Source organism: Corapipo altera, unplaced genomic scaffold, assembly GCF_003945725.1.
Source record: "Corapipo altera isolate COAL_440 unplaced genomic scaffold, ASM394572v1 65, whole genome shotgun sequence".
NCBI lineage: Eukaryota > Metazoa > Chordata > Aves > Passeriformes > Pipridae > Corapipo > Corapipo altera.
Genome location: NW_020884891.1, coordinates 10,127,709 through 10,145,743, shown reverse-complemented (window position 1 = coordinate 10,145,743; position 18,035 = coordinate 10,127,709). Strand labels below are relative to the sequence as shown.

Sequence of the window (18,035 nt, the reverse complement as noted above, 5' to 3'; positions counted from 1 at the left end):
GGCTGCATTTATCCGTGATGTTATGATGCCTGGTGAATGGGATGTTTGTGTTACATCATATGAAATGGTAATTAAAGAGAAATCAGTCTTCAAAAAATTTAACTGGAGGTACCTGGTAATTGATGAAGCCCACAGAATAAAGAATGAGAAGTCTAAGGTAAACTCAAAATTGTTTGATGCTTTGAAATTAGTTCAATACAAAAAGATTCCATCTGATTTGTGCAGATTGTAATTGTTAGATGTAGTGTTTTTCAAAATAAAAGCCATAAGCTGTTGGGTGGTAAATATGAATTTCATGGGTAGCTCACTGTCTCTAAATTTTATTGACATTGTCTTAGGTGTCAGAAACTGATGAAGATTCACTGTGCTTATCTGTACATGGTGATGATAACTATTTGTTGTATTTCTAGCTGTCAGAGATTGTACGTGAGTTCAAGACAACAAATCGATTGCTGCTTACAGGAACTCCTTTACAGAACAACCTCCATGAGCTGTGGGCATTACTCAATTTTCTGTTACCTGATGTCTTCAATTCTGCAGACGTAAGTTGATGTTTGGAAGTACAATGTTGGTCTTGTTATTTTGATTCCCAGGCTGCTGTCTGCAGAGGAGAAGAATGAACAGCCTAGCAAGAGACATAGGTTGTTGAAAACCTGGATTCAGGAGAAACTCTGTGTCTTACCAAACTATAGACTGCTTTTGCTCTGCCTGGTTAAAACAGTGCATTCTGTTAGTGTAGATAAGGCCTCAGAATAGTAATAGCAAATGTAATATTCTGAATAGTTGATTAATTATGCAAAATTTGGGAAAGGAATGAAGAATTAAGAATGTGAAACATCCAAATAGGTGTAAGCCTTTTTTTATGTAGAATTTGAGTAATCTTTCTCCTCCTTTACTGTTAATGTTTCCTTGTACTTGTTTTGCTTGCTTCCATTATTTTTACTCTGTCGTCCATCTCAGTACTTAAGGACTCTGAATTCTTTTTCTTTTTTTAACTTCTTGCCCCATTGTTACACAAGCACTGAGGGGAAGGACTTGGACTACAGTGATGAGCATGGGAAACTGCTGTAAATGAAGCAGAGTAATAGTATTTTGTCTGCAGAGTTATACAGTTGACTTGAACGTTATAACATGCTGGGGAACAGACATAGCATTGCAGACTGATTTTTCTTTCACTCACAGAAGTCATTTGTCCCAAGATTTATGCCACTCTCAGCTAGAATGAAAGAGAGTCAATATGTGTCTGTTCCAAGTACAGATGATAAACTGTTCATACCGATTGTGCTGTTTCTCACCACAGGATTTTGACTCATGGTTCGACACTAAAAATTGTCTTGGTGATCAGAAACTTGTGGAAAGACTTCATGCTGTAAGTAATTAAAGCTGTAATCACATGTCATCATTAGCATGCACAGTGTAAAAAAGAAAACTGGATTATTTTCCCCTTCATCTCAAAGTTGCAAAGATGAACGTGAGGTATTTAGTTACAGAACTGCCTGGCAGAACTTTCATGAATTAAATATTGGAACTTACTATTATAGATACTGCTTTTTGTACCACTACTGTTTGAAGCAGACAAAGTCTGAACATAAAATGTGAAAATGAAGACTTTTGAGATCTTTTTGAAACCACTTATTATTGTGAATGGTATCTGATGCACATCATGCTAGTCTGAATAAAGGCATGCCTTTACCTTGTTTTACTGTGCATGAGATAAAAGACATTTTTCATCTTACAGTAACAAAACAAATCAGAGAAACTACAACATACATTGCTTATATTTGAAATGTTGGTGTGTTTTGTATATGCTGCTAGTGGAAATGAAACAGATCTCAGGTTAAAAAGAAATAGATTTTATAAGCTAATGGTTTGGCCCCTGCTTAGGATAACAACTGGGAAGAATGTGGCAATCCTTACCTAGGGTTACATATTTATGTGTGAGCTTAGTCATTACTGGACAGCTCTGTTTTGCAGACTTCAGCAGAATTTTTCTGAAGGAGTCACCATGACAGCAATAGATATTGGTTAGTTCTGAATACATACCACATAATTGAGTCTGTTAATTTTGTATTTGAGGCAATCAATTTTATACATTTATCTGTATAAACCCCCTTAATTTGTGTAGGTTTTGAAGCCATTTCTATTGCGTCGTATAAAAGGTGAAGTTGAAAAGAGTTTGCCTCCAAAGAAGGAAGTAAAAATTTATCTTGGGCTCAGCAAAATGCAGAGAGAATGGTGAGTTATTTACATCAAAGTAAGATTCTTTTCTGATACACACATTGATGTTATTTTTCTTCTTATAATTGAGTGCTGAGAAAGTCAGAGAAACCTGTATGTGAGGCTTTTTTAAAAAATGCACAAGTTAAAAAGAACTCAGGAAGGCCAATGAAAAGAGCTGGGAGGAAGAAAGCAGAAATGTTTTTCCTTCCTTAAGTTTGTTTGAAAGAACATGCCTCCTAAGCTTCCTTCTTTGATCCAAGTATGTATGCACAAGTACAAGTCTCACCTGAAATTAAAATAAAACTTTGAGGAGCTACATACCCAGAAAAAATGTGAGGAAAAGGAGGCAGATCAGTGTAGCAGCTTCTGTCAAATAAGTGATATGTTTAATCCACTGTGTACTACTGAAGTGAAAGATAACACAGTAAATGACAGATCACTGTCACTTGCAAACAGATTTCCTTTCATGTTAAGGTATGGATTTATAAATTCTTATTAGTCAGATGTTTTTTGCCAAGTTTCATAATAATATAGCTCATTTTTATATAAACAAAGCAAACTCCCGCATCCAGAAATAAGTAATTGGGATATTGCAGGGTTTCATGCATGTTTTGAATGTCAAATACAGACCTGAGAGTTTTTCAAAGTTGCCTTTAAAACTTCAGGTACACAAGGATCCTGATGAAAGATATTGATATCCTGAATTCAGCTGGGAAGATGGATAAGATGCGTCTGCTGAATATTCTGATGCAGCTGCGGAAGTGCTGTAACCATCCTTACCTGTTTGATGGTGCTGAGCCAGGCCCTCCCTACACCACTGACACACATCTCATCACCAACAGTGGTAAAATGTTAGTGCTGGATAAACTGCTGGCAAAACTCAGAGAGCAAGGTGAGTACTGGTTATGGACAGCAGTGATCTGAATGCTCATTGTAAGTAAAACTACCTTTCAAAAAGAGCATAGGTTCATTCTTGTCTTCCCTCCACCGAGAAGGCATTCATTACTTTGTGAGGTTTTGTTGAAAATTAATTTTCTGTAGGTCTCAGCACATGGAGGGAAAGAAGTCTTACAGGAATGATGAGTAAGACTAAAAATTTGCAGAAGCAGAAAGAAAGGAGAAAGGAAGCTCTGCTCTTCCTTTCTTGAATAAAATTTCCAATGAGAGGATTAGTTTGTCTGTGCACATCAGTTGTTACCTAATTATCTTACGATGGTTTGAAGTGTTCTGTTTCTTTGGTTGTGTATTTCTCCTGTATAATTTATCAAATAATTTGTCTTGAGTAGTTAAATCAATACCAGAAAAGTAACTTCAGAAGAGAGACAGGAGTTAGACATAGTACAGAATATTTCACATAGATTCTCAGTCATGCTCTATATTAACTCTGTGATAAGATTAATGTGAAAACATAAAACCAACAACAAAACCTTCTGTATTCTGTCAGGTTCAAGAGTTCTCCTTTTCAGTCAGATGACTCGCTTGCTGGATATTTTGGAAGACTATTGCATGTGGCGTGGCTATGAGTACTGCAGACTTGATGGACAGACACCACATGAAGAAAGAGAGGTATATAAACAAGAAATTACTTTGGTTTTATGGATTAGATTATTAAGAAGTTATTATTTACGTATTTATGGGTAGCTACATAATTTTTTAAGGTAAAGCAAAAATGCTACACTTTTTAAAAGGCTGCCAAGGCCATATTCTATGAAAAATAGAATATATTGTGGACCCAATATGGATTTTTCCACTTGTGCAAATCTACAGTTTCTTACTTGGATAATTTTTTTTATATGAAAATTGAGTAAATTTAAAAGAAATTTTATTGAAAAACCACCAACAGTTTGGAAACTTGTTTGAAAGATCTGATACTTAATTGACACCATATTTTTTTTCTTTTAGGAAGCAATAGACACATTTAATGCTCCCAACAGCAGTAAATTCATTTTCATGCTGAGTACCAGAGCTGGAGGTCTTGGAATTAATTTGGCAACTGCTGATGTGGTTATTCTCTATGATTCAGATTGGAACCCTCAAGTAGATCTGCAAGCCATGGTGAGTTAACTCCCTAATACACATTCATTTGTTGAAGTTGTCAATGTTCTATTTTGTACAACTCTTTTCAAAACTCACATTTTTGTTATTTTTCTTTACTTTTTGTATACACAAGACAGTACCAAGAAACTGAGGAATTGAATGAAAAGGAATGAATAGAATTTGTGGAAGTAACTGTAGATTTTTGTCTGTAAATATTCGTCTTAATTATTTTCATAATGACAGATTATTTCTATCGAAATACTGTATCAGTGTTGTTTATAGAATCATTAATATCTGTCTTTCCAGAAAAGAACAGTAAGTGAATAACAGAGGGCTGTTTCCAAAATAAATGATTAAAAGCATGCAGCCTTTTATTTCTCTTATTTGGGAAATCTATGCTTTTGCAACTCATCTTGTTTCTGCATAAGCATAAAATCATTTGGTGGTGATGCTGGGGAAAAAAGTTATCTTTGGGTAAAACATACTAAAATCTTCTCTTTCTGAGTGCAGAATGTAAAAAAAAATAGTCTGTAATTTGTTTCATGTGGAATAAAAATCACATGATCCTTCTTGCATGGGAGGGTGGGTATTTGTTCGGTGGTTTGTAATATTTAATTTTTTTTTTAATGCACTTAAACTCATCTAATATTTCATGTGAATAGCTCATCCTTTTGATATGCATGCTGACTGCCAATAGTAGACCAACTTCCTGGAAGCTGATGAGTGTGATTTGTGAGCTTCAAAAGGGTTTTCAGGAAGAAATTAATATTATGCAGGAGAGTATAAGACTTAACAGATCATTTTTTAAGGACAGTCAGAAAATCCTGGTACCCACAGCTTGAAGGATAGTTGTTTAACTTTTTTATTTAAGATGACAAAATATTTTTATTCATGTTTTCCAGAGAGGATAAACACAAGTTTTGTTACAAACACAAATATAGTGTGTCAGTTTTAAACCTCATACTCTGTGTGTTGTACTTGTACTGTGTCAGCTGCATGTTGATGATTTAATGTAGCTGGCTTAGGACAAGTACAGTATTGAAGCTGTGGCTGCAGGAATTTTGCCCAGGGAATCAATATACTCAAGCCAGGGATGCCAGAGTTTCATTACCTGTGTCAAGTAAGAGAATTAGTTTGAAAGCAGTGCAAATGTGTGTGTGTACTGTTGTATTCCCACTTCCCAGCTGCAGTCTAGACAGACATTGAGATGTCTTCATTTACAACGAGGGAGACGAATTTAGTGCTAGAGAATGACTCAAACATAAACACTGTAACAGCCAGCTATAGGTAAATATTACTACACTGGTTTTACATTTTTGTATGCTCTTGAATAGGTGAGGAAGCAAGAAGTACATGCTAGTCTGAGTCTGCTGTTTCTGCAAGCTAACTGTCTATTGCTTGTGAGTTCTTGTTGCTGAACACTCATTGATTTATGTTTGTTAGGACCGTGCGCATCGTATTGGTCAAAAGAAACCAGTACGGGTGTTCCGACTTATCACTGATAATACTGTTGAAGAGAGGATTGTAGAAAGAGCTGAAATAAAACTGAGGCTGGACTCTATAGTTATACAACAAGGTATCAACTGCTATATATGTTTGTCTGCAATGGAATTGTTCAGTCCCTTAAAGTATGGTTAAATGACTGTACAAATGTACAGTGTTAGAGAAAGCAGGCCTTATGTATAATAGCAGTGTACTAAACCAACCCAAGAAACCCTAATGTATAAGTTATTCACTTGTTCAGCTGAATTATTTTAAATTCTGTTTCCTGAATAATGTGGATGTAGCCTTATATTAAGAGTCTACATGAGAAAAGTAAACTACAGCTGAATAGATGTTACTTGGATTTGTGATGTGTTAAAAATGAGAAAAAAAAAATATGTTCCATGACAGATAAAATAATTATATACATATGCTTCTTACCACAAAAGACTTGACTGAACATTAAAACTGCTTTGCATATCTTTGTTTAGAAGCTCTTGGAAGAATAGTTTGTTGAAAACTAAGGTACCCAAGCTAAGTTTTGAAGGTTATTTGTATTTCCTCGAGGGTGGGCTACTGAAAGGATGATGGTCAAAATATTGGTAGCATGTTGAAGAGATGAGATAGGATAAGTGAAATTTTGGGACAGCAATTCAAATTTTGGGAAAAATATTCAGAAATTTGGGTTGAAATCAGTGAAGTGAGTGTTAAAGATATCAAATACTTATTAATGGTTATTACAGAAAACTTTGTCATTTTTCATCTTGAAAAAAGATTGTGATCTTAAAAGTTCAGCTTTGTAAGAATAAGATCTTAAATGTAAAATTTGGATTATCTGAATGTGAAAGGTTTTTGTTATGGCTTGATTTAAAGTTGTTGTTTTTTTATTTTCCCTGAAGTTCTTGATTGCCATTTATTGTCATCTCCAGTGAAATGTATTTTTTCTGTACGGTTGTTCTGTTTTTCCTTTCTTGTTCTGTCAGTGAACTAAAAAAATCCACTGTTTGCATGGTCCTACTAGACCTCCTGTAATTATAACTTTCAACACATTTCTTCTAATTTTAGGGAGGCTCATAGACCAACAGTCCAACAAACTGGCAAAAGATGAAATGCTGCAGATGATCCGCCACGGAGCCACTCATGTTTTTGCTTCCAAAGATAGTGAGCTGACAGAAGAAGATATAACAACTATTTTAGAAAGAGGTGAAAAGAAGGTTAGAGAACAGTTTTGTATGGAATTCAAAATGTATCAAACATGAAATATATATGCACAAAATTGAAATGGGATCTGGTGATGTAAATCTATTTTTATGCCAGATTATTACTTTACTATTTGTGCATATTTTAAATCATGTGAAAGTTTTGAAGGAGTAGAATTAGTGAGTTGTAATTTTTTTCAAGGTTCAGACTGTGTGCATCATATCTTAAGCACGGTTTATTTTGTGGCCTTTTAGAAAAATGTAAATTTAATGCCAACAATTCTAATAGACACAAAATCTTTATGGAACTTCATTAGGGATTAGATAGCTCTGTGGAAAAATGAACTGCCATTTCAGCTCCAAGGAGCTGGGCATAAATTTAATTTAAATTTAGAAGTTAAATCCTACCTTTGTAGGACTACATCCCAGCATAATAAATTTAGCTTAATGGAGAGTCTTGGAGTCAAATTGTTCCAAATTGAAAAGCACAATGGGCATTTCTCTTTACAAGAAAATGTAAGTAAAAATTTAAAGCAGAAAGAGACATTGAGAATGTTGCAGTAATGATGAAAGCTGTATTTTTCAGGAAAGATAAAATAGCTTAAGTGAGCCTAAAAGTATCTTCCTCTCTTCTTAGACAGCTGAAATGAATGAACGATTGCAGAAAATGGGGGAGAGCTCCTTGCGAAATTTCACTATGGACACAGAGATGAGCTTATACAACTTCGAAGGTGAAGATTACAGAGAAAAGCAAAAGGTAATTTTTCTTAGTCTTTAGGACTTAAGTTGAGAGGTGCAAGCATAAAGGCCATAGTATAAATGTTATGGCTGTGAAGGTTATTCTGGAGAAGTAAGGACCTATTGAAAAACTCGCTTGGCTCTGCAAAAGCATCAATATTCTGAATTTTTTTAAATTAGCTCTCAGCTCCACTGATCTTTTTCATGGTAAAATCTGATAATATTGCTCAAATTTTATCCTTTCTGCAGCAAAAGTACCATGTTACATCCTACTGTACTGCTGCATTCAGCTTTATTTTACTGTCACATATCCGAGGGGGAAAACCAGGCCTGATACTGTGTGTGGATCTTGGACTTCAGTCTCGTTTTGCAGTGAAAGTTTTAGTCACAAGCATTAATGTGCACTGTTTGTACATTGATTTACCTAGTAATAGAAGGATTATCCAAATAAATAGATAGTGCTCAGTCCCACAATGTTCCCTTTGTGTCTCTTTGTTTTTTGTGGGATGTATAGAGAAGATATTCTGAAGGTCTTACGTGGAATCAGATATGTGAATTATTATTTGTTAACTACAAAATGCCCTTCTAGCCCAGGTTTCTTATCAATTTTGAAGAAACATTTAGAAAAATGAATTGTTTAATGAGAATATAGTGCAGTGTGTGTGTAAGGTTCTTTCTTCATGTTGATAATTTCATTACAAGAAGTAAGTTAAATACAGCATAGTCTTGAAATACACTTAAGTAACTTCAAGTGCTTCAGTTAAGATTAATCTACTTTTAATGGATTTTTTGTCTATATATATAGATGGAGAAGCAATTTATTCATATCACAAGAAATTAGAGTATTCAGAGCCCAAGTCTCCAGTCCTTCCACTGTGTTTTGGTAGATGGAATCACAGCCTTACTCAGGTGTCTGAGATACCTAGAATACTGTAAAAGGATCTATTCTTGCCAGTCCACTGCCTTGCTTGTGTATTATCTTGTATGTGTTAATCAGCTATAATTTCTAGCTTATTTTTGAACTCTGTTGTAGTACCCAAGTTATTGAGCACAACCAATACATTTGCCATGCAAAAATACATTCCTGTTTTGCACTGCCACTTCAGTCATTGTTCCTGTGACTTTAGGAAAGCATAAAGCTACTTAAATACCTTTTTATTCTAATCTGTGTGTAGCTGAGCATGATGGAATGGATTGAACCTCCAAAAAGAGAACGCAAAGCTAATTATGCAGTTGATGCTTATTTCAGAGAAGCCCTACGTGTTAGTGAACCAAAAGTCCCAAAGGTAAGAAGTTGGCAAGTATGGAAGGCTTTTTATGTTAATATTTTGCTATTCCTCTCCCATGTTGCATCCCCTGCTCTCACCCTCTGTATTTACAAAGTGATAAGTTGCCACTGCTGCTGAATTATTGGAATTTATTTGCACAGAAGTCAAGCTTATATAATGTTGATGTATCTGTGTATTTTTGAAGGCTCCACGACCTCCAAAACAACCAAATATTCAGGATTTTCAGTTTTTCCCACCACGGTTATTTGAACTTCTGGAAAAAGAAATTCTGTATTATCGTAAGACTATAGGATATAAGGTAATGCTTTTTTTTTTTCTCTTCAAACCAGTGAAATGTATTTGTATTCCTCGTTGCAGATTTATTGCAGCTTAAAACCTCTATTCCCCTGTTTCTGTTCCACTGTGGAGCAGAAAAAGTAATCTGTAATTCTTTTCTTCACTAAAAATTTCATATCTGTGTAGCTTTGTGTTTTGTGGTGGGTTCTGAACAATAAAATAGAGTAGAAAAAGTAGAGACAGTTCTGACGCTTCAAATACTCAAACCCAAAAGTGGGATATGTGGTCTAACTGAGAAATAAAAGGTCACCTTCCAGAGTATGACTTTTTTTGTTAAAGCTTTTGTATATCTTATGCAGAAGGTAACTTAAGATGATACTGTCTTTGTGTTGATATGAAGGTAAGTGAACTGATAATGATTTTCCTTTGATTTTGCTGGGATATAAAAGGTTTAAAGGTGTGGAGAAGTCTGAATGTATTAATACTACAAAAAGGAAACCAAACAACAGACTTCTCTTTTTTTCTTTTCTTTTTAGTTCCTACTATGCCTCAGTTGAATTTCTCCCTCTTCCCTGCTGACGTTACTGGACAAGTAGTGAACTCAGATTCTGTTTTAATGTTGATTATCTTTACTTCCACCAGTATTGGCTGAGTAAATCAAATGGATCCCTTACTAGACACGTCTGTAACTTGCTTTAAAAAGCCCCAAGTTTCATGGCAGGTTTCAGCAAGAAGAAATCACCTGTAAAATGTGTTGGACAACATAAACTTGTCATATAAAGCAACAGACAGAAAATTGGTGTTGTCCAAAAGTAGAATTAATATTAGCAAAATTATATTTTTAAGGAAAAACAGAAGGTGTCTCAGAATCTAGTTTGAAGCAAAAAGAATTTATATGGATGACAGGATAGAATTAAGCTAAGCATTAAAAGGAGTATAATTAGCTCAGGGAAAGATTTATTCCATTAATGATCCAACAATGAAGGATGAGAGAATTGCTAATGTTGGCAATATGCATGAAAACAGAGAGGTTTCCAGCCCTGTTAGTGAAACCTGTCAGACTGGATAGGTTAAACATGAATACTTGTTATCTTAAAAAGTTAGTATAACTGTTTACTGGTGGTGAAAGTGATAAATATGATTAAATTTGTTCTTTGAAATGGAACTTTGCTTCTGATGAGACTTTATTATTAAAACTGAAAACTGCCATAAACAGTATCAGAAGGTATGAAATAGGTAGGAACCAAGCTTTATGTGTCAGTCTTAATTTAAACCATCAAAGTCAAGAAAATTTCTTAGATATTAAAAACAGCTAAACAGCTCTTAACTTACATATTTTTGCAGCAAAAGGCAATAGTTCTACAAAATCTTTACTGGACACTGGTTTCAGACTTGTTTGCTGTTGTGTGTAGTGGAATTGCAATACACAGCTTAAAGGCCATGAATATTAAATGGGTCAATGTGGAAAGAGATAAAATGTTGCTTGGCCTTGTTTACATCGTGTTGTCTGTCTGGTCCTTACTTCGACTGTGTGCAAATTTCATAGGAAACCTGGCAGAACTTAGGATTTCACTGTAGTTATACAGCATTATAAACCATGGGATGTGGGAGAGCAGGTCCTTAGCTGATGAAAAGTGCCACTGAAATCAGTGAACTGCGACAGCTTACACCAGGTGGGGCTCTGCCCCTCACAATACCCTTAAATAGTTGTTTGTGGAAGTTGTGAGCACAGGGCATAACAAACTTATAAAAGACACTTGACAAAATCTAGTCCTATTTTTAGGAGGAAGGGTTTAAGCAATAAGATTTGATCTACATAAAACACATTTGGTAACTTGTACAGATCAGTACTTTTAAAATACAGTCTTTGAAATAACATTGCTGCACTACTGCTTTCTGATACCCCTGATTTTAGGTCCCCAGGAATCCTGATCTTCCAAATGCAGCTCAAGTACAAAAGGAGGAACAAAAGAAGATAGATGAGTCTATGCCTCTGAATACTGAGGAAACTGAAGAGAAAGAAAAGCTTCTCACACAGGTAAAATAGAAAGAACTGAAGTATTTCATCATATGTTTTTACTATGATGGAAAGTAAGTACCAATAATGGTAAATACACACAGGAAAGCTGCACTGATGTTGTTGAAAGAAGAAAGCACATAACATGTAATGGTTTTGCTTGGTTTTCCTTTGAGGGACCTTTCCTGTCCTTGAACAAATTTACTATTTCCTTGAATGTCCTTGAATGTTTCTGAGACCAGAACTTGTATAGTAGATGCACTACCCAGCAGTACCTGCAGAAACCCAATCAACAGGTTTCTCCTATATACATAGAGCTTGCATGGATTTTTTTAATCAAAAAGGGTTTGAATCAGGACAAGCCTCTATCAACATAGATGGTGTTTATGCAGATGTCTAAGGCACATCACATCTATTAATTCTGTCCTGCTTGAGTTGTTAGGCATGTTCTTTTTATACTGGGACTGAATTCCTGTCCCTGGCTAGTTCTTGGATGGTCATCCTGCTGGGTAGGGTTATTAGAAGTTGATTGTTACAGAGAAAGGTGTGTCTCAAAGTAACAGGATTTTTTTATTCAGAAAATTTTCTGTGGAAGAAATAATGTACCTTGGAAGAAAATTGCAAGGTCACAATTTCACTACTAATTTCACTGGTGTATAGCAGAGGAAATATTTAAACTGGTGCTGATATGCATATCAGTACTGCTGTTAATGATTAAAAGGAAATACTTGTATTGTGTATATTATACTAGTTCTAAAGATGCTGCCCAATTGTGGAGTGAGTTTATTCAGCTGCAGAACTGACAGAGTTCCTTGTAAATATATTTCTGTGATGAAAGAAACTCAGTGCACTACAGATTACTGCTCAGGCATGTGATTGTCTTGTTTGTTCTTGGTGTTTTCTCCTTTCCCTGTCTTTAAATTGTAACGTCTCTTTCTTGGATGATGTTTTTGTGCATTCCATCTTGCTTTACTTGTTCAGTTTTGGATTGATTTCTTTGGTACATAACAAATTCTCTGCTTGACAGTGCTATAGAGTTTCCATTTGATTGCAGCTTTTTGGACTAGAGATCATTTCTTGACATACTTATGCTTTCATCCAACTGTTTGTCTGGTTCCAGGTTTGTAAATGTCTGAAGTAGGAGCTCTTGCTTTAGATACTTGCACTGCTCTAAGAACTTGTAATGACATTGCATTGCTCACCCTGTACTCCTCAGATATGTGTTTCTTGTATCTGCTGAAAGGTGACTGTCATTGAGCTTGTTTCTTTGGAGAAATATCACAAAAACTTTAAAAAGAGAGGGTAAAAAACTCTTACTAATGCATGTGGACTCATGCCAAAAAAACCCGTCTTTAGACTTTTAATGATTCAGTAACAAGCCCCTGGATAATGCGAGTTTATGGAAATCCTGAAACACCGTTAGCCACTGTAATTACATGATGTGTCAGAGCCATTGCCAGTCAGAGCAAATGGTACATACATAAGTCAAAATTTTGCAAAATGTTTCCCTTCTTCCCAATAATGCCTTCTTGATCTGTTGCTGCTTGCAGGGTTTTACAAACTGGAATAAAAGAGATTTTAACCAGTTTATTAAAGCTAATGAGAAATACGGGCGTGACGATATAGACAATATTGCCCGTGAGGTGGAAGGAAAGTCACCTGAGGAGGTCATTGAGTATTCAGGTTTGTGATGTTTTGAAATGTATTTCTTAATCACACAGTATTACCATCATTGTTGCTACATGTTCTTTTAAAATGCAGAATTTGTATGTGTGTAAGATTTTTTTTTTTACAGTATACAGTGTTTTTTTCAAAAGACTTAATTCTGTTAAAAAGATGAATTTTTCAGGATATAAAAAACACTTGCAGCTGCCTTCATCCCTCCTTAGTCAAAATTTAGAATTATACATGGTTAATTTACATTGACAACATGGACCTGTGGAATTGTAAAGTTGCCTTGTAGTGCCAATGTGATTCTTTATGCTGTATCTCTGCTATTTTAGCTAGTACACCGTATCTTTGTCTTTTGTATTTGGAAAATTTGTACAGATTTCTTCCTCTTTCATTCTTGGATGTAATTTTACTAAACACCATAAAATTTAACTTTGCAATATTCTTCTTATAGTTAAAAAGGAAGAGCTCCAGAAGAGTTCCCTTCAAAGCATTGAGTTTATTTTGGATTGGCTAAAAGTTGTCACTGTAGAAACCATAGTTTACTAGCTTTTATAACATATAGACTAAGAAATGAAAATGAAAATCTCTGCCCATAGAGATAACTAGTGAAAACAAAAATAGTAATGTGTTTTACTGCTACACCAGTGGCTCTAACCTGTTTCACTACTGTTATGGAAAGCAGTACTTAAAAATGACTATAATTAATTATACTGAATGTAAAATTTGTTAGAAATTTTTACTAAACCTTTACTTATAGTTAACTTTTAAGGATACTGAATAAAGGATCTGTGCAAGTTTATTTTTTGGCTAGCATAGTAAACTGGGAGAGCATTAGCACATCTTTTAAGATTTAATAGAACCACAAGCTACATTCTTTTTTTGCCAGAGTGCCGTAACTGAGTAAAGTAGTAAGAGCAGAGAAAAAAGTTACATTCAACAATTTTGTTTTGTGTTTTTAGCTGTTTTCTGGGAACGTTGTAATGAACTACAAGACATTGAGAGGATTATGGCTCAAATTGAACGAGGAGAGGCAAGAATTCAACGGAGGATCAGTATCAAGAAAGCCCTCGATGCCAAAGTAATCACTCCAGGTTTTTTTGTTTTCTGCAGCTGACTTCTTTCAGATTCTTTCAGAAAAGGAATAGTTGGAGATGGGAGTTCTGTATTCTTTTATATCCTATATAGTATACCATCTATCAGTGATCTACACTAATATGTAGATCCTTGATGTAATAGTGTATGTTTATTATTCCTCATTTTTGTTTTGCATTCAGATTGCAAGGTATAAAGCACCTTTTCATCAGCTGCGTATTCAGTATGGAACAAACAAAGGGAAAAATTACACAGAAGAAGAAGACAGATTTTTGATATGTATGTTGCACAAGATGGGCTTTGACAAAGAAAATGTGTACGAGGAGCTGAGGCAGTGTGTGCGCAACGCGCCTCAGTTCAGGTTCGACTGGTTCATCAAATCCAGAACTGCCATGGTGGGTATCACTTACATGGACAAGGCATTATATAAAATATCTTGTTCCCTTTTTTTAAGCACCATCACATAAAATTTGGATTTGTGCTGGAACTTTGGTGTCGAGGAAACAAGCGCTGAAAGAATAACTTCGGTTTTCATTTTCATTTCTTTTTTTTTTTATAAAATAACCTTTTCCCTTAGTGCAGCAAACAACACAGTAAAACTGAAACAAACAGATTAGAAAACCTGCCAAGCTGAAGTCCCATGTTACTCAAAGGGATTAATGCAGAGGTAGACTAAACTTACAAATATCCTTGTTAGTTTATTGTAGACTTGAATGTTTTATTGAACAATGTCTCTTAAAATACGACTTTTTTAGAACTGTTGGACAATATTAAAGACCAAAAACATCTAAATTATATACTTGGAGAAAAGAACAGCTTTTCTAATGTAGTATTTAATTTCTAAAAGTCTGAGGAAAGTTAGTGGTTCACATAGGAATTAATCATTGAAGCAATGGGTTTAAAATGCACTTTGTAGTTGTGAATGTGGATTATCACATGAAAGTGCTTAAAATTCTTTAAGATTTTATTCGTACTTAGGGAATATAATGCAAGTTCAACAGCAAGTAGACTAGTACTCTGAATTTTAGATTTTTTGTTCCCTTTGTCATAAGAGCAGAACCATTAATTTTTAATTTAGTCATTAGGTGGGAATTGATAACACTAACAGAAACTTTGGTGGTTGCAAATAAGAAGCTATGTAGGTACCAACATCAGAATATTGGAACTCTTTCAATTACTAAAAACTGTTAGCTTTGCCCTGGGATTTTTGTTTAGCCCTCCCCTGATTCAGTTCCTTTTTCTTATGGGTAAAATTTGTAAATCAGTGCACCTTATGTAAGAAACACAAACGTGTTTTCATGTGAACGTATTTAAATAGGAAAAATGTACTTCCAAATTTTTCTGTAATACCAGAAATAACTTCATCTTGCAAGAGATTAAGAGCTGTAACACTTCTCTGTCTGCTCAAATAGAAAATCGTATTGGTTGTGGCTGATACAAGAGACTGGAGCTCCCTGTCCTTTATACAGCTGTTGTAGATTCTCCCCATTGTCTTGTAAACAAATTTTCAATTAAATGCTGTGCTGCAGTCATATAACTTAAATGTCATTTTGTATAGAAATCTGGATTTTTTAGTAGTTTAGTCTAGCATTTGCAGAGCCACTGTGCATTGTTGTTTACTGACTTAATTTTCTGGCCTCAGGATTTGTTTATAAAATGTTCTTTTAGAGTTCTGGGTACTGTACTAAGAATAAATAAAACATAAGATAAAATATTTAAAATGTGTATTTGAACAGGTGGGTATATTTGCTTCTCCCAGTACTGCTTGTAATTATGCAATACAATTTCTGCTTGATATTTCTGCAATTAAAGTGTTTCTGGATAGTGGAGCAGTTAGCCCTTAATTAAAAAGAATTACAAGCATTACTTACTAAAATGTCTGTTTGAAGAAATACTGGATTTTAAAATTATGTCCATAAAGAGAGAAGCCTCCAATATTTAGTCCATTAAGAAGTTTCTTTTAAGTTGTCTATGCAGGAATTCACTGAAGTAAATCACAGAGATGGGTACTAGAAATGAAAAATGTAGCTTGGCTTTTAATATTAGTTGATATATAGTTGTCAGGGGTGGAGTTAAATATGCAATTTAAATCTCCTTGCAGATCCTTATGTTCAGTATACTTTTCATTTTAAAGGAGATAGAAATAATTTGCTCAAGTGTAGAAATATGTTCTGTGGTGTCTAATGCTGAAATTGAGGCACTGGGAATATAGTGAATTTTCTGACTTAGGTTTTCTCTTAAAATTCCATCCATTAATATTAATATTTTTAGTTTTTCTGCTATCACACAGTTGAAAAATAATGTTATGAAAACACAAAGCTAAAGCAATCTTTCGTTTTCAGTGCGCATTTAATTTTCTTAAATGTTTTAAATTGTCATGCTATGTGTGGTTTAGTAGTTTATAACTGCAAATCACTGATATAATCTGTGTATTCTAATATCCAGATATTTGTGGGGGGATTAATTTCTATGGGTCCATTTTACACTAGTTTGGTGATTTTTTTTTTTTTTTTTGGTAAAGAAATGTGCTGGAAAAATCACATGATACCAAGAATAATGAACGAAATATAAATACAAATATTTATAGAGGAGTAAATAAGTTTAGTGAAAGTGGAGAAGACTTCTTAGAATGCTGAAATTCACATGTGATCATTTAAGCTGATATGAAATGAGATAGAAAGGGCAGCATAATTCTGAAAAAGACTTAGCAGGCTCTTTGAGAAAGCTTTGTATCCTAACCACTAGATGTCTCTTGAATTCCATACAAATAGCTAACTTATCTTCCATCTTATTAATTCTGTTTTTTCTCCTGAAGATTTCTCTTTGAAAAACAAATTCTGCTTCATTTATTTATTCCAAAATCAGATGGTTTACCCAAAATGTAAGGTTTCAAAGAGATCATGAGTGCCTAAGATTGTAGGTTTTTTTTCTTTTTAAATTGAGCACAGTTCTTTTTTGTTCTTTTATTTCTGTCCGTGCAAGAAGAATGCAAAATATCATGGCAGTAGTGAAGCAGGTATCTGTTCTCTGAAGTCATAAATTATGCATATTCTTTTTTACCTTTCTGCAAACCCTACCTAGCATAAGACAAATGACTCATTTGTAAATACAGGAATATCCAGGCCTGTGGATAAAGCTTTGCTCCCAGGTCAGCATCTCTGCCTTCACTCATGCGGAAGGTGATGGTTCAGTGCTCCCATCTTACTTATTGCAATACTGGTCTTTATAGCTATGAAGGGGTGAGCAAAGTACATCTTATCTCTTTCCATCCTAAAGGGAAAAGTATCAGGCCACACAGAATAAAAACTCATCTCTAAAAGTGCAAGGCATTTTAAATAAGCGTATTTTTGTAGTAATGAAATGGAATGGAGCAGTCCATATTGAAATTTCAGTGGCTCAGGGCAGGATTTATCATGCAGATTCTTTCTGATGGTAGGTGTAAAGAAACCTGTGTGCATGTCACATCTTACTGTCAACTGCTTCTGTGATATTCCAGAGAAAATTGTTCTTGAGTCCATCCTCTGTCCACAGCAGATGTTTTGGAGTAGTGGTCCATCTGGAAATTCTAACCATGAACCTGTACACTTTAATAAATCTATGTATTTATGCAAACATTTTTCCCCAGGAAAGAGGTGGATTTTTCTGAATGCCTTGAGCAAATGGATCAAGGTTATTTCTTAATCCTTTCTGTTTAGTTGCTTGTCTTGAATTTAACACAAACCAGTTTCTCATACACTAGTAAAAATCATGCTGATTGTTGTTATGAACCAATTTGTCATCTCTCTTTGCCCCAGCTCCTCTCCTAAGTCTAAGTGCAATGTACACAAATTTAATTGATGCAAAATACTTCTGGCATATTGACAATCATATTTCTGTTTGTATTACTTTTTACTGTCTGTATTCATCTGTAGAGTGTAGGATTTTGGGACAGAGGCTCTCTTTTGTTCTGTGTTTGGCGATGCAATGTATGTTGGGATGGGTTGCACTCAAGTTTACTCACACTTATTGCCT

The 18,035-nt window shown here is 34.7% G+C and overlaps 1 protein-coding gene across 2 annotated transcripts in view; it reads left to right on the top strand.

Moving 5' to 3' along the window:
• SMARCA1 (SWI/SNF related, matrix associated, actin dependent regulator of chromatin, subfamily a, member 1) overlaps positions 1-18,035 on the top strand; it is a 33,099-nt gene that overhangs the window by 8,628 nt on the left and 6,436 nt on the right. For both annotated transcript variants that reach the window (XM_027645245.1, XM_027645246.1), the window contains exons 7-22: positions 2-157; positions 411-542; positions 1,301-1,369; positions 2,126-2,235; positions 2,886-3,112; positions 3,665-3,786; positions 4,123-4,275; positions 5,701-5,833; positions 6,805-6,953; positions 7,576-7,695; positions 8,852-8,962; positions 9,150-9,263; positions 11,157-11,279; positions 12,809-12,941; positions 13,892-14,010; positions 14,207-14,419. In XM_027645245.1, the coding sequence (XP_027501046.1) occupies positions 2-157; positions 411-542; positions 1,301-1,369; positions 2,126-2,235; positions 2,886-3,112; positions 3,665-3,786; positions 4,123-4,275; positions 5,701-5,833; positions 6,805-6,953; positions 7,576-7,695; positions 8,852-8,962; positions 9,150-9,263; positions 11,157-11,279; positions 12,809-12,941; positions 13,892-14,010; positions 14,207-14,419 (2,184 nt within the window). The remainder of the gene's footprint in view (position 1; positions 158-410; positions 543-1,300; positions 1,370-2,125; positions 2,236-2,885; positions 3,113-3,664; positions 3,787-4,122; positions 4,276-5,700; positions 5,834-6,804; positions 6,954-7,575; positions 7,696-8,851; positions 8,963-9,149; positions 9,264-11,156; positions 11,280-12,808; positions 12,942-13,891; positions 14,011-14,206; positions 14,420-18,035) is intronic.